At 54.5% G+C, this 26,967-nt stretch overlaps 2 protein-coding genes across 2 annotated transcripts; one reads left to right on the top strand and one right to left on the bottom strand.

Annotated features, from left to right (window-relative positions):
- The first annotated feature begins 8,082 nt into the window (after positions 1–8,082).
- LOC131477923 (alpha-1-antichymotrypsin-like) lies at positions 8,083–11,929 on the top strand. The gene is made up of 4 exons (XM_058655374.1): positions 8,083–8,722; positions 9,366–9,639; positions 10,631–10,781; positions 11,433–11,929. The coding sequence occupies exons 1-4, from the start codon at positions 8,098–8,100 to the stop codon at positions 11,628–11,630; spliced, it is 1,248 nt and encodes a 415-aa protein (XP_058511357.1). The 5' UTR covers positions 8,083–8,097; the 3' UTR covers positions 11,631–11,929.
- A 4,285-nt stretch (positions 11,930–16,214) lies between these two features.
- Positions 16,215–21,335, bottom strand: LOC101525103 (alpha-1-antichymotrypsin-like). Its single transcript, XM_004584545.4, has 5 exons — positions 21,314–21,335; positions 19,338–19,979; positions 18,305–18,578; positions 17,183–17,333; positions 16,215–16,528 (listed from the first exon to the last, which is right to left on the bottom strand). Exons 2-5 carry the CDS (start codon positions 19,960–19,962, stop codon positions 16,331–16,333), a joined length of 1,248 nt encoding a protein of 415 aa, XP_004584602.2. The 5' UTR covers positions 19,963–19,979; positions 21,314–21,335; the 3' UTR covers positions 16,215–16,330.
- Between the last annotated feature and the right edge of the window lie 5,632 nt (positions 21,336–26,967).

The raw sequence follows: 26,967 nt of genomic DNA, 5'->3' as shown, positions 1-26,967 counted from the left end.
TACCTGCCTGCCTACCTCAGCCTGCGTGTCCTTATCCTGCCTCCACCAGGCTGAGCCCAATGCTTTGACCAAGAGACCATACTGTGCCACTGCAGATGGTGCCCACTGCAGCTGGCAAGCTCAGAACATCACAACTGGAGCACACTCCCAATGTACCAAGCATCCACTGCGCATGCCTGGCATGAGGTAAATGATCGCCCTCACCTCTCAACAAACCAGCAAGATCTGTCATTGCCCACATTTTCCAGCCAGTGACGGTGGCTGCCACGTGGCAGGGCAGGTGGCTGTGACCCCATGGTTTGTGTTTGTACCACACGCCCTGGGCAGCTCCTTCAGGTTCAGCCTCTTGCTGTGGCCTCTACTCCCTCGGGCCTTTCTCTTGTGCAAGACCCAGGCTGCCTTGGGAAATCTTTTGAGCCCTGTTTACCCAGCCACTCCAAGGTCAGTGGGGGAGGCTTTGCCGTGTCACATAACAGGCCAAAGTCCATTCCCGTTCAAAGCTCACAGGGCCAACTGTTATGTGGCTGCTGTGCAGTGGGGTCCAGGTTGGCTCTGGGGTGCAGTGTCACTGCTGTGTGTCACATGCCAGCCCGTTTTCTCCCTCACTTAACCATCATGTGTCCCCGGGATGCACAGGGAGAGAGAATGGTGTTGGTAGGGTCCAGGGAAAGTTTATAAGAAAGAGAAGACATGGAGCAGGGGGACGCGGTTGGGGGCTATTGCAGAGGGCAGGCTAGGGATGGGGTGGCACCTCCAGGTGGAGAGGCATTTCGGGAGGGGCCTGGCTGTGGACACTGAGCTCAGTCTGGACCAGGATAAGGGCAGGAAGGAGAGCAAGGGGCAGGGGACACGTGCCGCCAGGCGTGACCGAGCTCTGGACACATGGCTGGGGCTGTTGGCTTTCCTCGGGACTTGAGAGCAGGTTGATTGTCCACCCCACATCCTGTGTGCATGTCCCCTGGACACCTTCCTGTCTCTGGCTGCCCTATCTGCATGTGAGCAGGTGCCTCCCCTCAGCCCCCTAGTGGACACTCACCTTCTGCCCCCAGTCCTTGGGCCTGCCAGTTAAGCTCAAGGTTTCCTTGGGGCTTGTCTACTTGGCTGCCTTCCCCCCGCCCCCGCCCTTGCTTGGACTTCCCATGTGTGGCTGTGTCCTCACCCTTCCTTCTTAGAAGGAGGCTGATCTTGTTGGAAGGAGCACAGCCCACCCTCATGAGTTTCTCTTAAGTTAGTCCAGCTCCAAATGCAGTCCTGTTTTGCAGGACCTTGGGGTTACGATTTCAACCTACTAATCTGGGGACCAGGCATGAGATTCGGCCCATCAGGGCCACTGCAGCCTGTCTAGTTCCTGAAGCCCTTGCCGAATCCCTTCTTGCTTCTGGAAAGCCCACTCTGAGTCCTTTTTCTGATCACAGCTATTTTGGGGATCTTCTCACTAGATACAGCAGGTGAAGCGAAGCATGGTGGTAGACTAGGACCTGGACCCGGCTCCCATCTCTCCCCGGCTGAGACCCACATGAGAACAAATATCTCGGCCATCCAGGAAGCACTCCCAGCCTGCACTTGATGGGGGTCTTGGTTGACTCATTAGTCCACAGGCTTACACGGGCCTACAAGGACCAGGCAGGGTGCTGGTGTGAGGGCCGGGTTGTGAGCTCAGCACGCACAGCCTGGACTGTTACCAGGAGCCCACCCGCCCTAAGGCTGCTCACTTGTCTGCAGAGCTGTGTTGTCCACTCCAGGCACTGGAGACAAACATAGCAAAGGGAAGTCTCCGTTCACATGCATCTGGCATCTGGCTTGCAGACAGAAGCCTAAAAGGAGTAAAGGATAAAATAAGAGAGTTACCTAGCACCTGCCAACAGGTGCCAGGGCAGGGGACTGACCTCGGAGAATGGGGCACAGGGTGTGTAGAGTGGCGACACTTCAGTGGAGAGACCTGGCAGAAGCCACCTTGGCCAGGGGAGCCAGAGTCACCATAGTTATGGCCATCCTGGACCCAGGTGGGTGCTCTGTGTCATTCGGCCATCCTGGGCCCAGGTGGGTGCTCTGCGTCACTCGGCCATCCTGGGCCCAGGTGGGTGCTCTGTGTCACTCGGCCATCCTGGACCCAGCTGGGTGCTCTGTGTCACTCAGCCATCCTGGGCCCAGGTGGGTGCTCTGCGTCACCCTGGGGATGAGTTTGGCCCAGCCACGAGGAAGCAGAAATCACAGCCAGGTAGGGAAACGGTGACATGAACACCTGGTGAGTGCCGCTCTGCACTGGGGGTAACCTAGAAGCAGTCTTGAAGGAGACAGGCACAAAGTGGAAAAGCTGGCAAAATCCAAATAGGTCTGGGTAGTTCCCTTCTGGATCTTAGAAAATTTCCATGGTTTCGTGAGATGTCCACGTTGTGGCTGAGGACGCTGACTGGACATAACCTGCCCGTGCGCCCCGCCGTGCTGTGGGAGTAATGGCTGACACCTGAGACCTTGGGGTTGTTTCCAGGCTTAGGATACCTGACGGGGGAAGAATGTGAGCTCCCTCCCCACGGCAGTCTTCCTCAGCCCCTGATCAACAGTGTTTGCGGGCTTATTAAAGATGCATAGTTGAGGGGACAGGCCTCTGCTGTAGCGATTAAAATGACTGTTGAGACGCCTGCATCCCGGGTCAGAGCCACCCCCAATTTCAGAGTCTTACCAAGACACAGCCTGGGAGGCTGCAGCAATGGCTCAAGAAGCTGGGTCCTTGCCACTCCTACACAGAGACCTGGTTGAGGTCCCAGCTCCGGGTGGGAGCGCTGCTTGCCCCACCCACGTGGGATCTTCAGGCAAGTACCAGTGGTTGACAGAGCTCCCTCTGCATCTGCCTCTTAGGTAAATAAATGAGTAAGATATTTCTCAAGATGCAGATTTTGTCCCTGACCCAAGGAAAGAGAGTGGCTGGGCTTTGGGCCTGGCTGAACGGCTGTGGGGCCCTGGAGGGCCTGGACTTCCCACTCGGCTCATCACGGTGGCAGTCCCGAACATGGTGAGGGGTTGACAGCCATTGCATCAGGCTGAGACCTCAGTGGTGTCCCCTGCCAGGGTTTCCCTTGAGGGTGTGTCAGGCATGAGAAGTCATTCCCTTGGTTACAGGAGCACCCGGGAACATGAAAGAGCACCCCAGGTAAGACCTGATTGCTACCAACAGGAGGTACCCCAGGACTCTGACACAGTCTTCCCAGAGTGGGCACAAAACGTGGGCAGTGTCCAGGTCAGGCCTCTCAGCAGGTGCTGCAGCTCCACAGCCAGGACCAGCACAGGTGAGCGGGGGTGGACCTGCCCTCACTGCAGAGGGGTTCAGAACCCCGCTGTGTGGCAGTGGGAACACGTCTCACCTCTCTGTGCTGTCTCCTCCTGTGTGGCAGAATCCTCCCGTCTGCCTCCATTGGTGTTTGTGAGGACTTGGCTGACTTGGTAGCCCTTCAGGCTCATTCTCTACCCACACAGCCAGCATCCAACATCTGTGCCAGTTTGAATCCCGGCTGCTCCACTTCTGATAGAGCTCCCTACCACTGGTCTGAAAAGGCAGCAGAGGGTGGGTCAGTCCTTTGGCCCCTGCACCCACATGGGTGGATCTTGGCTGAGGGTGTGTTCCCCTCTCCTTGCAGCCTCCAACTCCCCTGGGCTTCTCCTGCTCTGTACCCATTGAACCCCCAAAGCACTGCTTCCCCAGGTGCCACCCAGCCCCACAAGGGACCCCAGGCTCTTCCTAAGCTGTTCCGTGGTCAGCCTGTCCTGCATCAGGTGTGACACTCATCTGGAAGCAGGAAAAGTTAACTGTCCCTGGAACCTAGCACTTGTGAGTCCTGGATCCTGGCTCCCACTGAAGCAGGTGCCACAGGCAGGGTTACACAGGCCCTGGGGGCAGGGACTACTTCGTCCCTTCACCTGTGTGCACCCCTGTATCACCCCCTGTATCCCCCAGATTTTCTGGCCCTTGGGGAGAAGCTCCAGGAGACCTTGTTCCCTGCCTCTCCAAGCCAGGTGCACCTGCTGCTCACACTGCACTGCCCACTTCACCTACAGTTCAGTGGAGGGTGATGGCAGGTGGGGACAAATTTCCCTCAAAGTGGAAATGACAATGCACTTTGATGATACACAGGGCTCCACCTTACAAAGTGTGTAGGATGGTGGGGAATGAGAAAATCTTCCTCTTTAAAAAACAAGCGCAAGGCTAACTGTTGAGAGTTAGTGGTTTGGCCCTGGCTTGGTTGTCCCTAAGCCTCACCCCAACTCCACCCATTAACACTGGGGAGGGAAGAGAAACCTGTGCACAATGCTGGAAGCAAGATCGCCCATAGGGAACCTCCTTCCTGGGGACTTCCACAGACCAAGGCTGGGTGATAAAACATTGGGCAAGGGGGGGAGGAAGGAGAGAGCTGAGCAAGCTCACAGGCAGCGGTTCTGCTCATGTTGAGACAGCCATGAGTTGGCCTATTCAGCCTCACCTGGGCCACACCTAGGGTGGACTCTGTTGAGACTGAATGAATGAATGACAATCTGACCACCTGCCTGGGGCTGCAAAAGTAGAGTTAACTGATACAGTGCAGAGGGAAGAAGCAGAGAGCTTACAAGGGTCCAGAGGGATTGGAGAGCAGGGGCAGGAGGGAGAGAGCAGCCCAGAATGCCACCCCCCGAGACAAGCAGGAACAGTCAGGATCAGTCCAGACTGTATCTTCATCTCTCCAAGAATGGGAGGTCTGACAGCACTGCTACCCAGGACACATCGTCAAACCTGGGGCACAGAGCCCAGGGTAGAACACCCACAGCTGCACAGCAAAGTGGGACCTGTGCCAGCCTGCTCCCATTTGCATGACTGGCAGGCCATGCCACACAGGCTCCTCCAGATGCCTGCTGCCTGCTTGTGGGTGACCCAGGTGAATGGCACAGCATGCAGCTATGCCAAGTTGCCAGGCTCACACTCTGGCTGCCAGGAAATGAGGTGGAAACCAGCAGGGTGTTTTCTGTCCTACTTGTGAAATAGCAGTGTGCCGAGAGAGACTCTGATCAGGAAGAGTTCCATCGAGAGCCACACTGAAGCCACGCTCCTTGTGCGTAGTGCATGGGCAACGAGCCGTGACGTAAGCCTGAACACCTTCTGTTTACTTTTGTATCTGACCACTTTCCAGTAATGCTAAGGGGATTGTCCAGGGAGCGACAGCCCACTGGGCAAATTCAGCCCACAGGCCCTTCCTGTATCTCACAAGCTAGAAGCGATTTGGGGGTGTTTCTGGAAGATGGTGAAGGAAGAGGAGGACACACAGCCTGCATGCGCCCCTTCTCAAGTACAATGGGACTCTCTGGGCTTTTGCATAAAGCATTCAGAGACCCCTGAATGTGGGCCCTCCGCATGCTGCTACGGGCACCTGCCCTGAAGCCGCAAGGACAGTGTCACCTGACGAACAGTGTCACTTCTGCCTCTACCTACCAGTCTGGCCAAGAACTCTTCGGCGAGCAACTCTGGAGAACAGGAAGTCTCAAGGGCGAGAACACGTGACAGAGAGTGTCAGAGCCCACACCTGTGACAGAGACAAAGCAGGCACCAAACTGAACTCCATGGTACTCTCTGAGCTCCACTGTTTCTCCAGGGAATGGCTTTGTTGGGGAAAAAATGAATTCAAATCTACCTCCTGCAGCAGCCAGACAGCAGCGAGCGGGGAGAGGTGCCAAGAAAGAAACCACACAGAGACAGGGGCAGGGCCCTGGGGACTTGGCCTGGAGGTCCCGCCTCCCCTGGGGGTGCAGATTCTGAATCAGAGGGCCTGGGTGGAGCCCAACAATCTTGTGTTACTTTTCTTTCTTTCTTTCTTTTTTTTAAAAGATTTATTTTATTACAAAGTCAGATATACAGAGAGGAGGAGAGACAGAGAGGAAGATCTTCCGTCCGATGATTCACTCCCCAAGTGAGCCACAACAGGCCGGTGCGCGCCGATCCAAAGCTGGGAACCTGGAACCTCTTCCGGGTCTCCCACGCGGGTGCAGGGTCCCAAATCCTTGGGCCGTCCTCGACCTTGGGCCATCCTCGACTGCTTTCCCAGGCCACAAGCAGGGAGCTGGATGGGAAGTGGAGCTGCCGGGATTAGAACCGGCACCCATATGGGATCCCGGTGCGTTCAAGGCGAGGACTTTAGCCGCTAGGCCACGCTGCTGGGCCCCTTGTGTTACTTTTCAAACACTATGTATCTGGAAGCCAGGGAGACAGAAACAGAGACATCTTCCATCCACTGGCTATTCCCCCACCTGTTACAATAGCTGGGACATGGCTGAAACTAGAACCCAGGGACTTCATCTGGGTCCCCTACATGGGTGGCACAGGCCCAACTCCACAAGCTTTCACCTGCTGCCTCCCAGTGTGCTCATCAGCAGAAACAAGAATCCAAACCAGACCCAGGCACTCCAGTGCTGCACCAGGACATCCCAGCTGGGTGTTAGAAAGGAGGGAGAAAGTGGGCCAGTGAGCTTGCATTTCTCACCAGCTTCCCCCAGGTGCATGTGGCCCCTGGTCCACACTGCGAGTAAACCGAGGGCCAGAGCAGGGCATTTCTGCAACACCACACACTCCTAAGTTGCTTCTCACTTCCTTTGCTCAGCTCAGAAGCACCCAAGTAGCTTGTTTTGTTGGACCTGGAACTCCGCCTACTGGAAATTGTCGTCAGACTGTTTTCAGCCAGAGAAAACAGTACTTGGTTAACCCAATGTTTCCTAATCCAGTGGGCAGAGTTCACTGTCAGGACAGATAAGAGCTGGACCCCAGGCAAAGCCAGCAGTCCCACCAGGTGCCTTGGGACTCTCAGCGCCTGGGGATCTTACAACAGGTAACCATGCAAGAGCTGGGGGATGCTGGGGTTATGGGCTGTGATCCGGAGCTTATAGTCTGTGTGGGGTGTGGTTAGACTGGAGGAGATGGGCTCAGGGCCACATGGCTTGGTGGCAAGGGCAGTTCTGGGGCTGCCACCAACTGTGTTACACTTTTCCAAAGAAACGGTCAACACGATTGTAAACAGGCAGCTGGGCCAGGAGCTGCCCTGTCCTAAGTGGTGTTCCTACCAGCCTCTGAGTACAGGCAGCCCTGGACTCCCGCCGGCTGGCTCTCCTGCCCTCTTTTGCTTCCTCCTCCTCCTTCTCCTCTTCTTTCCAGAAGGTACTGGTATGTGACTATCTCTGTGTGCCACAGGCAGGGCTCCGAATGCAGCCCCTGTCTCATGCCTCTTATTCCGCAGCTCCAGCGACCAGGAAGGGAACTGCTTCTCCCCAGAACCTGTTAAAAGCAGACACCTCATTTCACTTAGCTGACAGCAGGCACAGGGCTGTCCACTCATGCTCGCACAGACAAAAACAAAATATCAGACCAGGGACAAGAGACTGGCAACTCACTCTTCTATTTCCCCCACCAGGCTTAGGAGGGCAGGGGGAGTGCAGAAGGAAGCAGGCCGAGACTGTAAGAATTGTCTGCCAGCTGAAATCAGGGGCACTCAGCTGCCTTCTGGGTCATTTCTCAAGGAACCTCCCTGCCACCAGGCACCTTCCAGTGAGGGCCTGCCCAGTGCCATGTGAACTGCTGAGCGGGGATGGGAGAGGTACGCAGTGGGACTCAATGCATGGTCATTTCCCCACTCCTTCTGTAGGCTCTTTGGCGGGAGACATAGAGAGAAGGGGAGATTTAAGGAGAGCGAACCCCTCATCATGTGGGCAGGGAGGAAGACATCCCAACCTTACAGCTTCAGAACCGAATATCTAGGCAACGCCTGCTGCCACCCTTACTTCTTCCTTTGATTGTGGTGTGACCTGGAGCAACCCCATTTCCTCTGTGTCCAGGTTCCGAATCAGGTATAAACTGGGACAGCACAGTACACACACCTCAGACAGTGAGAAGAAGACCAAAATGCGATGACATCTATCAGTTTCCCAGAGAAGTGTCTCCCAATGGGTGATCTCAGAGTCCTATAGGGTAGCTCTGCATAGGGACACGTGCACTGTCTAGATGTGATGTAAGGGCTGGTGAGAGGATGCTGGCACCTCCTGGCTCAAGACTTGAAGCTGTTTTGTTGCTTTGCAGAGTTCAAAGCAGACACAATGTCAGCCCTCCTACTGCTGGGGCTCCTAGTGGCCACGCTCTGCCCACCTGTCCTCTGCCACCCAGTGGCCACAGCTGTCCCTCAGGATGCCCGTCGGGAGGACACAGCTGATGTCACACGCCTGGCAGGGCTGGTCTCCAGCAATGCTGACTTTGCCTGCAACCTCTACAAGCAGCTGGCCTTGCTGAACCAGGACAAGAACATCATCTTCTCCCCACTGAGCATCTCCACTGCCCTGGCCTTCCTGGCCCTGGGGGCCCAAGGCTCCACACTCACGGAGCTTCTCCAAGGCCTCAAGTTCAACCTCACTGAGATGCCCGAGAAGGAAATCCACCAGGGCTTCCGGCAGCTCCTGCTCACCCTGCGCCAGCCCCAAGAGCAGCTGCAGCTCAGCCTGGGCAATGCACTCTTTGCTGGCCAGCAGCTGCTTCCGGCCTTCCTGGAGGGCGCCCAGGAGCTGTATGCTGCCGAGGCCTTTGACACCAACTTCCAGGACACGGCCACTGCCAGGAAGCTCATCAATGACCACGTGGCACAGAAAACCCAGAACAAAATTGTGGACCTGATCAAGGACCTCGATCCACAGACCATAATGATCCTGGTGAATTTCATTTTGTTCAAAGGTGAGTGCTCCCCTTGGGGTGCTGAGGGGCAGAGACTCGGGGCTCCGAATATGCAGGACTCTTTGTGATTTGCCTATTGGGGTGGGCCGTGGTGGTTGGCGAAAGACTGGAGGGGAGTTGCCCGTCAGTTTCCATCCTCACTGCTACTCCAGCTCTGAGTTCTGCCTGCCAGGGGCCTTCACAGCGTGGTCTCTGTCTGTCCCTCCCGCGTGGGGAGCTCCCCCTTTTTTTTCCATTTGCATTCAGAGGCTCCAAAGGCCACTGTCAGAAGGCCCCATCCTTACAATGCCCTTAACTCCAAACGTGCTCCCTTCAAATGTCCAGGAACATCTCATTTTCTCCCAGGCTCCAGCCTCCAGCAGGCCTTCGTGCCACTTCAAACACCTGTACCCACCCCTGCCTCTCTCTTGAATCCATGCTCCCAGATTCCTGTTGAATGGTCAGTTAGCCAAGTGCCTAGGTGTTTATTTCATACCAACTGCCGGAACTGCCCTGCATGGCTCTCCCTCACACCCGTGGCTTTCCAGTTACCCAGACAGGTCCTCTGACTGGCTGTTGGTGGGCAGCTGCTGCCACTATTCAGGCATGCAAACACAGTGGCCCTGCCACTCACTTGGCCTCTCACTGCTTGCTCCACTTATAGCCCACTGGGAACAGCCCTTCGACCCCAGTGACACCATCCCGTCCAGGTTCTACTTGAAGAAGGACAAATGGGTGGACGTTCCCATGATGACAATCAGGCGTTTGAAAACACCCTACTTCCAGGATGACGAGCTGCCATGCACTGTGGTGGTGCTCAACTACGTGGGCAATGCCAGCGCCATCTTCATCCTCCCAGACGAGGACAAAATGCAGGAGGTGGAAGCCAGCCTCTCACTGGAGACCCTGAAGCGCTGGAGAGACTCGGTGAAGACAACGTGAGTACCATCAGGAGGCAGAGCTCTGGCTAGCCACCACCCTCCAGCCCCATTGGACCTTCATCTCAGGGTCCTGGTGACGGCCAGGGTTAGGGGCACAGAGCCGGGAGGTTGGAGTTACTTTGCTGTCCATGGCTTTGTGTCAAGGTGTGGGCATTTGGCACAGATGTGGAATCCATCATCCTCCATCAGGGTGCCTGGCTTCCTGTCCAGCTCTGCTTCCAGTCCAACCTTCTGCTAATGCATAGCCTGGGGGACAGCAGGTGATGCCTCAAGACACCACATCGTTGCCAGCCACAAGGGAGCTGCCTGTTTGATCTCTAAGCTCCCGACTTGAGCCTGACCCAACATAGGCCACTGCTGACATTGGTGGAGTGAAGCAGTGGATACAAGAGCTGACTCCATTTATCACTTGGTTCTCTTTCACTGCCTGCCTTCCCAAGCAACAGTGTTGTTTTCAGGAGTGGATGGCCTCCTCTGGCTCCAGTGTGCTCTGAGTCATGAGAAACCTTTAACACAACACTCAGCTCTCTGGATGGTTGGGCTCTGCAGAGGGAGACAGGAGGACTGTGCTGCACCACTGGGGAGGAGAGACAGGCTCTGCAGCCAGCTCTGTACCAGCCACACACTGCACTCATTCATTCATTCATTCATTCAGCATCTGTTGAGTGGCTAATGAGCACCTACTATGTGCTTGACACTAACTGAGGTCCTGAGGACATCTCAGCCAGTGAGACACAATGTTCTCTGCCCTGCGAGCTGGGGAGACTCAAACAACACACTCGCCCTAGTCCTGGCACCATGCCCGTGGGGATACTCACAGATGAGAACAGATGATGGATGTGTTAGGGCAGTAGTTGGGACATAAGGAAGTGAAAGGATGTGGGAAAGGCGAAAGGATTGGACATGATGTGGGGAAACCCACACTGCTAGGTGGGAAGAGGCGTTACCTGGGCCAAGCTGCATGCCTGTGGTGCCCCTTGTTTCCCAGATGTATCACTGAACTCTACCTGCCCAAGTTCAACATCTCCAGTGAATTTGACCTAATCGACGTCCTTCCCAAGCTGGGCATCAGTGAAGTCTTCACCACTAAGGGTGACTTGTCTGGAATCACAGGGCACAGGAACGTGGTGCTCTCCAAGGTGAGTCTGCAGACAGAGATGTCCACAACTCACTCCTACCTTGACTGCTAGGCTGGACAGATATCCAGGGAGTCCTAGGTTTGCACCAATATCCTAAGTCACTCATTATCCAATCACACTCCCTGGGGTCCCCCTCAAACTCAGGAGAGTTCCTATGGCCCAGTGCCCTGTCTGGGACATTAAGTGCCATAATGATGCAAGACCCACCATGGGGAGAGTTTGGGCTTAGCATTAGCCAGCACCTGCCAGCATCCCGCACTCCTCCATTAACTGTCCATAGCAAGCACAATAAAACCCTCTCCTTGAAGTTTTACACCTGTAAAATCAGGGTTGAGTGTATAGTCCTTTGCTGGAACGTGGTGCATGCCAGAACTAAGGTGGTCACTGGTAATCATGACAGCTTTAGGGCTGGACTCAGACACAGGCCTGTTCAGGTCTCACATTTGGGGACCTCGATGACACTAAGACATCACTTGTACCTCTGTCCCCACAGCTTGCCCGCTCTGCATGGGGACTCTGCAAAGAGAGCACATGGGGCTGAGAGAAGCAGGCCAGAGGCTGGCCCCGGTATTGGGTTATAGCCTGGCCAGGCAGCTGCTTTGCTGCAACCCATCCGGACCCTATTAAGTTATGTTCTCCTGTTCCCTACAGGCAGTCCACAAGGCTGTGCTTGATGTGGCTGAGAACGGCACCGAAGCAGCTGCCGCCACTGGAGTTGGTATTATGCTAACATCTATGCCAGTGGGGCACACTGTGTGTTTCGACCGGCCCTTCCTGGTAGCCATCGTCTCCACTGACCCACCAAGCATTCTCTTTCTGAGCAAAGTCAGCAACCCCTTGGAAGGCTAGAGCTCCCTGCTGGATGTCAGGAAGCTGTGGACTGTCAGGCCCAGCTGTGGCTGTCTGAGTGTCCCTGGGAAGGTGATAGCCACCTCCAGCAGCAGGGATCCATGTGCACTGATGGCCTACAGATAGCTCTTTCCAGAAGTTTTGTGGTCATCTAAGAGCAATAAAGCCTTGGGTAGATTGGATGCTTCCCTTGCCTACCTACACAGACATACTTGCCACTGCCTGTGTCCTAAAACTCACTGTACCTCCACCCTCCCAGTCTCTGCCCTTAGCATCCGCAGCCTGACCAAGGCCCCCAACTGATGGCCCAGCTCACCTGGGCCTCGGCCCTGGGACTGGGACGGAACCCTCTGTCCTAAGGCTTGTTGTAGCCCCCCTGATTTGAGTTGCACACTTTTTCTTGCCCAAATCATCTGCTCTGACACCTGCTGCTGCAGGTTCCTGGTCCTGGCGCATGTGGCACAGCCCTGGGAACCCATGCTACTGCTGTTGCCAGGGTGAGTGTGTGTGTATATATATATATATATGGTGTGGTGTGTGTACTGGGAGAGGGATGTCTTGTGGTAGGATCCACCAGCTGGTACACTTCAGTGTCCCCTGTGGAGATGTCTTCCCTCTGACCAGGATCTTTACCCTGCAAACAGATGGAGGGATGGAAGACACGAGCAGTACACAAGTAAGGGCAGTAAAAACAATCACACGGTCATGCCCGCAGCAGATGGTGCCTGTGTGTATGGATGCCCATTGTATAGGTGAAGAAACCAAGGTACTGAACTTGCTCTTTTCCCAGGCTGCACACCCACCAGCTAGGTTGTCACTGCAGCCTGCATGGTGCCAGAGGAGCCCTCTTAACCCCATGGTCACTCTGCCCCTGAAGAGCCCCACAGCAATTGGCCCTCAGGGCACTGACCATTACCTGAGCTGTTAGATGCTGATATAAGGCTCTAGAAGTTACTTGTCAGAGTCCAGCTCTGTGTAGGAAGGCTTCCTGGAGGAGCTGACTGCTGGACTGTGCTCAAGAGAGGAATAGAAAGGGGTCAGGTGAAGTAGTTAGTGAGTGTTGCAGGCAGAAGGGACAGGGCAGTGTTCACAGAGGACAGAGAGAAGCCGGGTGGTCTCAGGGTTCATGGGACAGGGTCTGTTGGAAATCAGGACTGGGTTGGGGCAGGAGAAAGGAGAGGCGCTGGAATGCCTGGACCCTGGGAAGCACAGGGGAAAGGCTCCCTGAGTGTAAGAATGGTGTGAGCAGATGCACACTCTGGAGGTTGGCGGGTGGGTGGGCCATGGGCCATGGGCCAAGGCAGCACCTGCAGCACCTGCATCCCATATGGAGTCCGGGATACTCGGCTTCCAATCAGTTCCCTTCCAATCAGCTGAGGAGAGCACCTGGTGGCACCCCAGTTTTTGGTCCCTGTCACTCATGTGGGACACCCCGGCAGAGGTCCATGCTCATGGATTCAGCCTGGTCCATCTCCAGCCATGGAAGCCTTTGCAGAATTCAGGCAGATGATGGAAGATCTGTGTGTGTGTGATTCTGCCTTTCAAATGAATAAACCACAGAAGGATGAAAGAGACAATGAAGGGGAGTGTGGTGAGGGCAATGGGGCAGAGGCGGAGTTATGGGGCAGCCGGAGGCACTGGCACAGGGAGCCTGGGTCTGGGGAGACATGGTGCAGGTGCAGACAGCTTTGACCAAGAGACAAGATGGGTTCTGGGGGACAGGGGGAGGGAAAGCTGCCCCCATGGGGAGGGGCCAGATCTCTGCCATGCCTGGAGAAAGAAACAGGAGCAGATGGGGGGCAGATGGGGGGCAGTGGTTCCTTTCAGGGTATGCCCATCATGAGCTCCTCCTGGCTAAAGGAGCACCTGAAACACATGGAGCACCCCAGGTACGACCTGAGTGCCATGACTGCCTCTGCCAGGGGGCACCGCAGGGTTCTGATACAACTACCAGGATCCTCCCAGGGCGGGACACAGATCATGGGCAGCGTCCAGGCTGGACCTCTCAGCAGGTGCCTCCTTGTCTCGGGTCACCGTGGCCCCACAGCCAGGACCAGCACAGGTCTGTGGGGTGACATTGCTGGTGAGGGACTCAGAGTCCCGCTGTGTGGCCATGGGGACAAGCCTAGCTTCTCTGTCTCCTCCAGCGTGACCAAATAATCCCTTCTGCCTCCTTTGGTATTTTGAGGAATTGGGGAGCTCGGCTTAAAAAAAAAAGATTTATTTGGGGCCGACGTGCGGTTTAAAAAGATTTATTTGGTATAGATCTTCAGGCTAATTGCCTGCCTGCTGTACCACCATCCCATGCAAATGCCAGTTTGAGTGCCGGTTGCTCCACACCCTGTCCAGCTCCCTGTCTATGCCCTGGGAAGGCAGCTGAGAATGGTTCAGGTCCTTGGGCCCATGAACCCATGTGGGAGACCTGGAGGAAGCTTCTGGTTCCTGGGTTATGATCAGTTCAGCTTTGGCTATTGAGGTCCAATGGGGAGTGAACCAGCTCCCTCCTGTCTGGGCTCCTCCTGATCTGCCCCCCATTGAGCCCCAATAGCACTGCTTCCCCAGAGGCCACCCCAGCTCTGGGTTGACCAGGCCTTGCATCAGAGGTGACACTCGTCAGGAAGCAGGAACAGTGAACTCTCCCTGGGACCAAGCACTTTGGAGTCCTGGGTCCTTGAGCCCCTTTGAAACAAGTACCAGGAGATGAAAGACAATTTTGTCTCTCCTACTCTCTGTTAATCTTTTCCAGGGACCTGGCCCCGCCCTGGGAGAGTCCTGGAAGGTGTGTGAAAATCTTGTGCTTCCCCCTGGTGGTAACAGCCACAGCACTCAGGTCTTAACCTGGGGTGCTCCATGTGTTTCCTTGGGAGTGACATCTCATGCCTGATAACACCTGAGGGGAACCCCTGAGTGCTCTCCCCGATGCTATTTCTTTCTCTCTGACTCTCCATTCCTCCCCATGGGGGCAGCTTTCCCTCCCCCTGTCCCCCAGAACCCATCTTGTCTCTTGGTCAAAGCTGTCTGCACCTGCACCATGTCTCCCCAGACCCAGGCTCCCTGTGCCAGTGCCTCCGGCTGCCCCATAACTCCGCCTCTGCCCCATTGCCCTCACCACACTCCCCTTCATTGTCTCTTTCATCCTTCTGTGGTTTATTCATTTGAAAGGCAGAATCACACACACACAGATCTTCCATCATCTGCCTGAATTCTGCAAAGGCTTCCATGGCTGGAGATGGACCAGGCTGAATCCATGAGCATGGACCTCTGCCGGGGTGTCCCACATGAGTGACAGGGACCAAAAACTGGGGTGCCACCAGGTGCTCTCCTCAGCTGATTGGAAGGGAACTGATTGGAAGCCGAGTATCCCGGACTCCATATGGGATGCAGGTGCTGCAGGTGCTGCCTTGGCCCATGGCCCATGGCCCACCCACCCGCCAACCTCGAGAGTGTGCATCTGCTCACACCACTCTTACACTCAGGGAGCCTTTCCCCTGTGCTTCCCAGGGTCCAGGCATTCCAGCGCCTCTCCTTTCTCCTGCCCCAACCCAGTCCTGATTTCCAACAGACCCTGTCCCATGAACCCTGAGACCACCCGGCTTCTCTCTGTCCTCTGTGAACACTGCCCTGTCCCTTCTGCCTGCAACACTCACTAACTACTTCACCTGACCCCTTTCTATTCCTCTCTTGAGCACAGTCCAGCAGTCAGCTCCTCCAGGAAGCCTTCCTACACAGAGCTGGACTCTGACAAGTAACTTCTAGAGCCTTATATCAGCATCTAACAGCTCAGGTAATGGTCAGTGCCCTGAGGGCCAATTGCTGTGGGGCTCTTCAGGGGCAGAGTGACCATGGGGTTAAGAGGGCTCCTCTGGCACCATGCAGGCTGCAGTGACAACCTAGCTGGTGGGTGTGCAGCCTGGGAAAAGAGCAAGTTCAGTACCTTGGTTTCTTCACCTATACAATGGGCATCCATACACACAGGCACCATCTGCTGCGGGCATGACCGTGTGATTGTTTTTACTGCCCTTACTTGTGTACTGCTCGTGTCTTCCATCCCTCCATCTGTTTGCAGGGTAAAGATCCTGGTCAGAGGGAAGACATCTCCACAGGGGACACTGAAGTGTACCAGCTGGTGGATCCTACCACAAGACATCAATCTCCCAACACACAGTCACTGGACAGCAGTAGCATGGGCTCCCAGGGCTGTACCATACCTGGTCTAGCTCAGGGACCCCTATGAAGCAGCAGGTGTTTGGGGGAAGGGAGAGTTGCAACGTGAATTAGTGAAGCAACAACAAGACTTAGGACAGCAGAATTCCCTCCCGGGCCCAGTGCCAAGGTCCAGGTGAGCTGGGCCATTAACTCAGGAAGCCCTGGCCAATCCTGACACTGAGGGCAGTCTGGGAGAGTGGGGGCATTGTGAGTTTTAGGATACAGATAGCAATAGGCATGTCTGTGCGGGAAGGAACAGGGAAGCATCCAGTCCACCAAAGGCTTTATTGCTCTTAGATGACCACAAAACTTCTGGAAGGAGCTTTCCTTGGGATCCTGTGCACATGAAACCCAGCTGCTGGAAGTGGCTGTCACCTTTCGAAGGACACAGAGCAGCCACAGCCAGGCCTGGCACAGCATCCTGGGACACAGAGGTCTGGCTGGACCCAGGAGCTCAAGCCATGCCCATGCTTCCTGACATCCAGCAGGGAGCTCTAGGCTTCCAAGGGGTTGGTGACTTTGCCCAGAAAGAGGACACTTGGCGGGTCAGTGGAGACGATGGCTACCAGGAAGGGCCGGTCGAAACACACAGTGGTGCCCAAAGGTAGAGAAACTGCAGCAAATCCAAATCCCGTGGCGGCAGCTGCTTCGGTGCCGTTCTCAGCCACATCAAGCACAGCCTTGTGGACTGCCTGTTGGGGACATGAGAGTGTGACTCACCAGGGACGGAGTTGCAGCAAGCTCCATGCTGGGGCCCAACACCTGGTGTCATCCACTGGCCTGCTCCTCCCAACCACTGTGGGCTACTTTTGCAGAGTTCCACGCAAAAAACGGGCAAGCCGTGGGGGAGAGCTGGCAGTGATGTCTCGGTGTCATGGAAGTCACCAAATGTGGAACCCGAACAGGCCTGTGTCTGAGTCCAGCCCTAAAGCCATCACGATAACCTGTCAACAATTTCTGCTTGGCCAGGCACCACATTAGAGTCCAGGACTAACTGTCCCACACTCCCAATTTACAGGTGGAGAGCCTGAAGTGGGAGGCCTTTATCTTGCTTACTCTGGACAGTCAACAGTGCAGTGTGAGATGCTGGCTGCAGCTGTCTAATGCTTAGCACATCACTTCCACGCACCTGCTAGTAGCTCTTGTATCATCCTATGGCACTTTATGTCCCAGATGGGACACTGGACCAAAAGAACTCTCCTGAGTTTGTGGGGGTCCCAGAGTGGCTGGCTGGGTTACAAGCAACATTAGATATTGGTGCAAACCTAAGACTTCCTGAACATGTGTCTGACTTCAGCAGCGAAAGTCAGAGGAGACTGTGCCTGTTCCCAGTTTTGCAACCTCACCTTTGAGATCATGATATTCATGTCCTCTGTGATTCCAGAAAAATCGGCCTGCTTGGTGAAGACTTCCCTGATGCCCCACTTGGGAAGGACGTCTTTCAGGTTGAATTCACTGGAGATGTTGAACTTGGGCAGGTGGAGTTCAGCGATCCATCTGGGAAACAAGGGACACCACAGGCGTGCAGCTTGGCCTTGGGCCACCTGTCCCCAGCTGGCTGTGTGAGTGTTCCCAGTCCCACACCCAACACCTCTCACCTTTCCCCCATATCTTTACTCCCTCATGTCGCAACTACTGCCCTAACGCATCCATCATCTGTTCTCATCTGTGAGTGTCCCCACAGGCATGGTGCCACGGCTAGGGCGTGTGTGTTGTTTGTCTCTCCCCAGCACGCAGGGCAGAGAACATTCTGTCTCATTGGCTGAGATGCCTCAGGACCTCAGTTAATGTCAAGCACATAGTAGGTGCTCATTAGTCACTCAACAGATGCTGAATGAGTGCAGTGTGTGGCTGGTACAGAGCTGGCTGCAGAGCCTGTCTCTCCTCCCTGTTGGTGCAGCACAGTCCTCCTGTCTCCCTCTGCCAAACTCAATCATCCAGAGAGTTGAGTGTTAAAGGTTCCTCATGACTCAGAGCACACTGGAGCCAGAGGAGGCCTCAGGTCCCTGCGCCGTCTGACACCATCCACTCTTGAAAACAACACTACTTCTTGGGAAGGCAGGCAGTGAAAGAGAACGAAGTGATAAATGGAGACAGCTCTTGTATCCACTGCTTCACTCCACAAATGGCAGCAGTGGCCTATGTTGGGTCAGGCTCAAGTCGGGAGCTTAGAGGTCAAACAGCTCTCCCTTGTGGGTGGGAGTGATGTGGTGTCTTGAGGCATCACCTGTGCCTCTGGGATTGTGCATTAGCAGAAGGTTGGACTGGAAGCAGAGCTGGACAGGAAGCCAGGCACCTTGTTGGAGGAAGTGGAATTCCATGTCCACACCAAATGCCCACACCTTGATCCAAAGCTACTGCAAAGGAACTCCACTCTCCTGCCTCTGTGCCCCAACGTCCTGATCACCACCGAGAAGGTGCTGGGAGGGAGCTAAACAAGGAGAGCTCTGCCTCCTGGGGGCACTCACGTTGTCTTCACCGAGTTTCTCCAGCGCTTCAGGGTCTCCAGTGAGAGGCTGGCTTCCACCTCCTGCATTTTGTCCTCGTCTGGGAGGATGAAGAAGGCACAGGCATTGCCCACGTAGTTGAGCACCACCACAGTGCAGGAGAGCTCCTCATCATGGAAGTAGGGTGTTTGAAGCTCTGTTTTCTTCATCATGGAAACGTCCACCCATTTGTCCTTCTTCAAGTAGAACCTGGACTTGTATGTGAAATCGGGATTGAAGGGATTTTCCCAGTGGGCTGAAAAAGAGCAAGCAGTGAGAGTCCATGTGAATGCAGCTCACTTCTGCCCAGCATCCCTGAATGGTGACAGCATCCCCTAACTCAGAACCAGCTAGCAGCGATTCTTGGATTAGCAGAAACGCTGTAGGTGTGAGGGAAAGCCATGCAGGCCATGAGTTGTTAAGTGGCACAGAATACAGGCATGGGCACTGGGTTATCTGAGGAATGAGCAGGCACTGGGCTTTGGGATGCTTTCTTGGAATCAGGAACCAGTGACAGAATCTGCCTGCAGGTGGCACCTGTAAACCCTGCCTAGCCATCTTGGTGACCTGTGTCCTGTATCTGTGAGCAGATTGATGGCAAAGGCTTCTTGCAGGCTGTCTGAGCTGTGACAAACTCCGCCCTGCCTGGATGCCCTGCAGAGACCAGCATTCCAGGCTGGACAGAGTTGCCCAGGTGAATGAGGAAAGGGTGGTAGGCCTGCATCTACCGCCCTGTGAGCAGAAGGAGGTGGCTGCTCCTGCCTGCCATGGAGGGTCCAGGAGAGAATTCCCTGCCTCTCCTCTCAGAACAGAGCACCCTGATAGACCAGACATGCCCTGGCACCTCCCACTGGAGTAGGGCAGTGCAATGATTCAGTTGATGGTTCCTGTCCCCTAAGCACAAGCAGCTCCTCTTTAGTCTTTTGCCTGCTGGCACAGCTGGCCAGTGGAAGACAGAATAGAAAGTTCCCTGAGAATCTTAATGCCAAGTGGGCATCCCAAGGTCAGCACTCACCTTTGAACAAAATAAAATTCACCAGGACCATCACGGTGTCTTTGTCAAGGCTGTCAAACAGGTCCATGATTTTGCCCTCTGTTTTCTGTGCCACGTGGTCATTGATTAACTTCCTGGCAGTGTCCAGGTCCTGAAAGTTGGTTTCTAAGGCCTCGGCAGCATACAGCTCCTGGGTGCCCTCCAGGAAGGCCGGAAGCGGCTTCAAGCCAACAAACAGTGCATTGCCCAGGCTGAGCTGTGGCTGCTCTTGGGGCTGGCGCAGGGTGAGCAGGAGCTGCCGGAAGCCCTGGTGGATTTCCTTCTCGGGCATCTCAGTGAGGTTGAACTTGAGGCCTTGGAGAAGCTCCGTGAGTGTGGAGCCTCGGGCCCCCAGGGCCACGACGGCCAGGGCAGTGGAGATGCTCAGTGGGGAGAAGATGATGTTCTTGTCCTGGTTCAGCAAGGCCAGCTGCTTGTAGAGGTTGCAGGCAAAGTCAGCATTGCTGGAGACCAGCCCTGCCAGGCGTGTGACATCAGCTGTGTCCTCCCGACGCGCATCCTGAGGGACAGCTGTGGCCACTGGGTGGCAGAGGACAGGTGGGCAGAGCGTGGCCACTAGGAGTCCTAGCAGTAGGAGGGCTGACATTGTGTCTGCTTTGAACTCTGCAAAGCAACAAAACAGCTTCATGTTTCTAGCACAGGAGGTGCCAGTGTGCCTCTTGCTGCCTTCCTCCTACACCCACACCCCACCATCCAGCCAGTGCACGGTCCTCACCCCTTGTGTATTCGTAATTCCCTAGTTGAGATGCCTGTCTGGGGAACTGAGACACATGGTTATATTTGGGCTTCCTCTCCCCCTTTAATGTGTTTGTACTGTTATTGTGGCCATTTTTTCCTTGATCCAGAAGCTGGGCATACAGAATGGAGCAGGTTTGCTCACCTGAGACTGCTTTATATGACAAGGAACCCTGGCTAGCAGCGATGGCTGTCTCTGGCTCTGAAATCCCAAAGTTGTGAGGTTGAGAGTCATGTTTTCCTCTCCCCCACGTGGTCAGGGATGCCCCCTCTCTTTAAGTCTCTTCATCTCTCCACCACTCCCGACATCTTTAGGACCACAGGAAGGAGTGTACACAGAGTCCACCATGGTACCTCTCCCAGCTCTAGTCAACTGGTCATGTGGTGCTGGACAGACCATCCCAAGGAGGCCCCTTGGGCCAGTAAGGTTCCTTGAGAAAGGACCCAGAAGGCAGCTGAGTGACCCTGATCCAGGCTGGCAGACAGTTCCTACAGCCCCTGCCTGGTTCCTTGGCTGCTGTGACACCTCCCCTCACAAACCCTCAAGCCTGGTAGGAGACATTAGAGTGAGTTGGCAGTCTCTGTGCCCAGGGCTGGGATTTCGATTTTGCCACTTGTGGGTGCTGTGTCTTGGCAAACAGTTGCCTCAAGCTCTGTAGCTTCACCAGCCAGCCCTGTGCGTACTGAGCAGCACAGTGAATGAGGGAGGGTGGTGTCTGTTCCTAGTAGCTTCTGGAGGAAGCAGCTCCTGCCTAGTCCCTGGAGCTGTGGCACAGGAAGCCTGAGGCAGGGACTGTGTCAAGAGCCAGGGCGCGTGGCACATGGGGTTAGTTATTTACCAGAAGTTCCCATTAGGAAGAAGAGGAGGAGGAAGAAGAGGGCAGGAGAGCTGGTGGGTTTTCAGGGCTGCCTCTGCCCGGAGGCCAGGAGGACCATCGCTCAGGACAGGGCAGCTCCTGGGCCAGCTGCTTCTTTTTTTTTTTTTTTTTTCTTTTTTTTGCAGCTGCTTCTTTACAAGCGGGTTGATGTGACCGTTTCTTGGGAAAGGTGTAGCACACTCAGTGGCAGCCCCAGGACTGTCTCTTGCCACCAGCTCTGTGCCCTGAACCTGGTTCCTCAATTCCTGTGCCATCCCTCACAGGACATAAGCCCCGAGTCACAGCCTAGAACCCCAACATCCCCCAAATCCCAGGGAGACTCACCTGCTCTGGGCCCACAGCACTGAGAGAGTCCCAAGGCTCCTCCAGGGAGTGCTGGCTTCGCCTGGGGGCCAGCTCTTATTTGTCCTGACTCTGAACTCTGTCCCTGGGTGAGGAAATGTTGTCAAGGGCAACCACACAGTTTTCTCTGCAAATAGTCAGAACAAGTTTCCAGTAAGCTGGGCTTCTGGGTCCAAGGGAACCACCTGCTGATGGGAAGAGCCCTGAGCCTGTTTGTTCCTTCTAAAGAAAGACAACAGAGACTGTCCTGTTCGTGTGCTTCCTACTGAAGAAAGACTCATTGAGGAACATGGAAAATCAATGGAAAATGTCCAAAAAGGCACAGGAAATGCTCCTGTGAGAGGGCCCAACTGCCTTGTTGGTGTGTTTCAAAATGGCATTGCTTCTGACATTGACGCTCTGGCTCTGTTCACAAACTCAGACATGTGTGTTCTGAAAGTGCAGGAATGGTTCCCTGTTCCATCACCAGCTGGGTGTGGTGTGATTCTGCCTGGTGGCAATGCTGCGTCCTGTCCTTACACCTGCTGAGCACAGGTACATGAGACAACCCTGGATGTAAAAGTGGCAGGTGGAGGGACTAGGGGGTTTCAGCCTCATGATGCTCTCACGGGCAGGCTGGCTTTTGTGTCCTGTGGTTGGCCAACACATCATGGCACAGTGTGGAGTTGCAACTCCAGCTGTCAGCTCTGCTTGATTCTGATTGGCCCCGCTCAGTAGGATACTTAGTAAGTAGGGCAGCTGACCAGTGAGAGCTTAGTTTCACTCTCCCTGACTAGGAAGCCCCTGTCTTTTCCGGCTCTGAGTCTTTTCAGAGTGGAATATGTTTTGATTCACATGGACTCCCGCAGACGCAGAGGGGGAATGCAGACCAAGGCCCATTGTTATCCCCAGTGAGTCCTGGCATGGGCAGAAGTGAAATGATCCATGGCTGCCCTTTCCTAGGAACCGGTGTCCATGTGTCTTGTGACTCGGGCAGCCCCAGGTGTGTGCCTGGTAGACTGTGGGGCCGAATGAGAGCAGAGGGACTAGGGACCCAGCTAGTGTGGGATGGTGCTTGGCTGGGTGTTCCCACCTATCCCTGGGATGCAGGGTTGTTGTGGGAAGTAACTTCCTCCTGAGTCAACAATCTCTTTCCAAAGTTTTCCAGTCAGAGTCCAGGGGACCTTGACCCTCTCTTCGCCCCCATTATGTTTGTGATCTTGGGAAATGAGCTAAGACTTCCGGAACGTGGGAATGTGTGTATGACAGACCAAGCCCTTGTCCTTGCTCTACTTGCAGTGTGGGCCAGGGACCACAAGCACCTGGGGGGCTGGTTAGAAATGTGAACTCAGTATCCCACTTTCTCCCTCCTTTCTAACACCCAGCTGGGATGTCCTCGTTCAGCCTTGGAGTGCCTGGGTCTGGTTTGGATTCTTGTTTCTGCTGATGAGCACGCTGGGAAGCAGCAGGTGAAGGCTTGTGGAGTTGGGCCTGTGCCCCCCACGTGGGGGAGCCGGATACATTCCCTGAGTTCCAATTTCAGCCTGGCCCAGCCCCAGCTGTGGTAATAGGTGGGAATCAGGAAGCAGAGAGAAATTCTTGCTTGATCTCTCTCTCTCTCCCTGCCTTCCAAATATACAAGTAGCTTTTTGAAAAGTATCGTAAAAACATCGTGCCCCAGCTGGCCCTCTCATTCAGAACCTGCATCCTCACCTTATAAGGGGAGCTGGGAGCTTCAAGGCAGAGTGCCCAGGACCCTGAAGCTGTCTGTGTAGTTTGTTCCTTGGCAGCCCTCACCACTTCTGCTGTCTTGTGGCCACAGGAGCAGGCTCCAACACAGCCAGGGCCTGGGCTAAGGGCAGAGTGAGAAGGCACCATGGACTTCAAGGCAGGGCCTGCTCTTGTCTGCCATACACATGGGCTTTCTGACAAAATGCCTGTAGGGCCAAGTGAGGTTGACTATCCCAAAGAATGGGTGTTTGAACAAGAGCAGGGCCCTCTCACTGTGTAGCTTCTACTCTTTTTATTCTGCATTTTTCTCAGCAAAGCCTACTCTAGTTTGATCTCCAGGAATGGGGTTCTTTGGGGGACACCTTGCTTCCAATTTCAAAGCCAAGCAACTTATGCCCAGGTGCACACAGACCACAATGTTCAATGATGGAGTTGGGAGAGAGGCTTAGGGGAAACCAAACTAGGGACAAACCCATGAACTCACCACTGTGCATTGCTCTTTGTTCTAAAAGTAGGATTTCTTTCATTTTATTAGAAAGGCAGATTTATAAAGATATGGAGACATTGAGAAGGTTCTTTTGGTCACTTGTTCACCCCCACATGGTGTAACAGCTGGAGCTGAGCTGATGGAAACCAGGAGTCAGGTGTTCCTCCAGGTCTCCCATGTGGGTGTAGGGTCCCAAGGCTTTGGGCCATCCTCCACTGCTTTCCCCAGCAACAAGCAGTAGAGTGGCCAAACAGCAACTTGTGCCACATGAGATCCCAGCACTTGCAATTGGAGCATTAGCCAGCTGAGCCTGTATGTTGGTCCTGTGACTTGTTCTTGATTCTTGAAAAGAAAGCTATTCCTATTCCTCACCATCCTACAGAGACAGCAGCCTGCCTGTTACTAGGCTGGGTCCTGGACTAGATGTGGTGGGTGGGTGGCTGCGGGCTGCCTGGCAGGAGCAGGGTGGGCTCATGGTGTTGAGTTGAAGGCTGCTGCCTCCTCGCCCCTGCCAGCCCGAGGCAGTCCCTCAGCTTTCGAAGCCCTGGTGGGAACTTGATTAGAAGCTGGAGAGCCCATGTGCCAGGCCTCCCTCTGAGCCCCTCCTGCTCCTGGTCCTGGGCTGATACCTGTGAGGTTAGGTGAGTGTGCTGTGTCACCTGGGAACTGGGACAGCATTAGAATATGAGGCAGCATCACGTTCCCCACTTGCCTCTGTGGACTAGGAGTTGGCAGACATGCAAGGATTATGACAGCGCCCAGCTCATAATCATGTGGTTGGTGCCACATGACCCCAATGCCACTAAGTGGGAGTCCTCCAGCCTTTCAGTTCTTAGTTGGATTGTCCATATTCCTCCAGCTGACAAGGCCCAGTGGCACTGGTGATGGTGATCATGGTTGCTCTGCTCTTGATGCCTAAGACCTCAGCCAGGACTTGCGTCATGTCAAGGAGGGTTAAGCCGAGGACCGAATATACAGGCATACCATATCCCAGCACTGGCTGGGCCTGACTGCCCCCACTTCACAGCCAGCTGCCTGCTGGTGCAGGGAAGGCAGAGGAAGATGGTTCATGTACCTGGGTCCCTGCCACACAGATGAGAGGCCCAGATGGAGTTCCTGGCTCCTGTGTTTGACCTGGCCAAGTCCTAACCACTGGGTAATGGACCATGGATGGAAGATTTCTGTCACTCTAGTTTAGGAATAAAGTAAAGGAGAATCAATTTGGCGGGATAGGGTAAGGACACGTTTAAATGGATGGGGAAACTTTAACTAGCATGAAGCATAGTGGGCACATTCCAGGAAATAGTAGAGGACAGGACATCAGCAGAGGGTGACCTGGAGACTGACAGACACAGGAAAGCACCATAACAACGATGTGGTGTGGCAGTGACTGATACCCCGGTGGCATTCAGCGAAAGGCAGTCTGAATTCCACCAGCAGCCAGAACTCCACCAGCCACCAAGTGTGAAGGGACTTTCATGAGAGCTCGGGAGTTGAACCCAGACAAGAACTGCCCATCCTAATGGTCTGTTGACAGGAGCAGAGACAGAGCAGCAAATTCCAGATGGGTGGTGCGGGAACAGGGTGGATTTCACAACCCAGTCTGCCCCCATATAGCCGAATCAGGTGCCATTTTGTTTAAAGAGTAAGAGGAAAGGAAAAAGACTGAGCATTAGTTGAGCTTGAAGTGAACTCATTTCTGCCTCAGCAAACTGCAACAGTGTGGCATCCAACAGGTTCCACCCAAGATAGGGCCAGGTAGCCCTAAGACCTGTCACACAACAGAGCAAGAACTCTAGTAGGGGCATGTCAGGCACCACTTTGTACAGTGTGGCAAAGAATTTTAGGACTGCAGGGACAACAGTGAGAACTCACTGAGCTCAGTGCAATGCACTGGTCCCACAGGAAAATAATAGCAACTATGGCATCATTCAGGTCAAATTAAGTCAGGCTGCCCTGGGGATGCAGTGAGGATGCAGAATCTGAAATCGAGGGCATGGGTGGAGCCAAAAGATGCTTCATTACTTTTCAAAAATACTTCTGTACTTCGAAGGCAGGGAGACAGAGATCTAGAGAGCTCTTCCACCCACTGTCTCTTTTCCTACCTGTTGCAAGCACTGAGAACAGAACATTGCTACTTTATCAGGGTCTGCCACATGAGTGGCAGAGACCCAACTCCTAGAACCTCATCTGTTGCCTCCCAAGATGCTCATCAACAGAAGAGAATCCAGATTGGAGACCAGACCCAGGTACACTGATATTGGACAAGGACATCCCAGCTGGGTGTTGGAAAGGAGGGTGACAGTGGGCCGTGTGTTTGCCTTCCTCACCATCTCTCCCCAGGTGCTTGTGGGCGCTGGCTGACTCTGTGAGCAGAGCAAGGATAAGGACAAAGCTCTCCTTCTCATGCACAGGGCATTTCTGCAACACCACACACTCCCGAGTTTCTTCCTACTTCTTTTTCTGGGCTCACCCAGGCACTGGGGGAGGGAAGGGTGACCCCTTGGACACTGCAGATAAGATAGTGGAAAGAGATCACTGACTCAGGAGGTCCTCCAGCCACAGCAACCAGGTAGCCGCAGGATTGGTGTGGACCTGGAGGCTCCACACCAACCATGAGGGACAGCTGGATGCTCAGTTGAGTGCCATCCCGCACTGGCTGGGTCACTAGTCCCTCTACTATCAAGCAGACCCTCAGTCCACTGCCTTCCATCAGGCACACACCTGGCTGGCTGAGGCACCATGCAGACGGAGGCCAGCTTCTGGCACAGGACAGCCCATCTCTCAGTCAAACTACCTCTTACACCTGGACTCACTGGAGACAGAAGTGAGCTTTGCTCTGTCTTCATCCCTGTTTTTCCAGGAGTCCATGTGAATGAAACACATTCTATTCTGAAAACACTCAGAGCCTGAAGACAGGGGGTCCCCAAGTCAGGGAGGCTGAATCTGAACTCTCACTGGTCAGCCACCTGTAAGAGCCATCACATGCTTACAAGTATTCTACTGAGCTGGGCCAATCAGAATTGACGAGCGCTGACAGCTGGAGTTAGAGCTCCACACTCTGCCATTACGTCTTGGATGATGACCGATGGCATAAAAGATAGCCTGGCCATGGGATTACCATGAGCTGAAAATCCCCCCTTGCCACCAGGGCACCAGGACTGCTATCACATCCAGGCACGCAGCAGGTGTAAGGACAAGGCACAGGCTGCATGCCCAGCTACGTATGTGCAGGGAACTGCGTGCTGCATTTTCAGAACACACATGTGTGAGTTTGTGGAAGGATATTCACATCATGCAGAGCAAGATCAGAAGCAAAGTGATTGGGAAATATACCGACCACGTAGTTGGGTCCTCTCCCAGGGGTATTCCCAGCACCTTTATGACATTTCCCATCGATTTTCCATGTTCCACAGTGAGCTTTTCATAAGCAGAAGAC

Source organism: Ochotona princeps, chromosome 26, assembly GCF_030435755.1.
Source record: "Ochotona princeps isolate mOchPri1 chromosome 26, mOchPri1.hap1, whole genome shotgun sequence".
Classification (NCBI taxonomy): Eukaryota; Metazoa; Chordata; class Mammalia; order Lagomorpha; family Ochotonidae; genus Ochotona; species Ochotona princeps.
The sequence above is the reverse complement of the archived record's forward strand: the minus strand, read 5'-3'. Positions and strand labels throughout refer to the sequence as shown.

Bases quoted from the DNA above. Each gene is read 5' to 3' on its own strand.
- LOC131477923 (XM_058655374.1), top strand. From the start codon at position 8,098: ATGTCAGCCCTCCTACTGCTGGGGCTCCTAGTGGCCACGCTCTGCCCA. The intron at 8,723-9,365 runs GTGAGTGCTCCC...CTCCACTTATAG, and splicing joins GAATTTCATTTTGTTCAAAG to CCCACTGGGAACAGCCCTTC. The intron at 10,782-11,432 runs GTGAGTCTGCAG...TGTTCCCTACAG, and splicing joins GGAACGTGGTGCTCTCCAAG to GCAGTCCACAAGGCTGTGCT.
- LOC101525103 (XM_004584545.4), bottom strand. From the start codon at position 19,962: ATGTCAGCCCTCCTACTGCTAGGACTCCTAGTGGCCACGCTCTGCCCA. The intron at 18,579-19,337 runs GTGAGTGCTGAC...GCTCTTTTTCAG, and splicing joins GAATTTTATTTTGTTCAAAG to CCCACTGGGAAAATCCCTTC. The intron at 17,334-18,304 runs GTGAGTGCCCCC...CTTGTTTCCCAG, and splicing joins AGAAACTCGGTGAAGACAAC to ATGGATCGCTGAACTCCACC.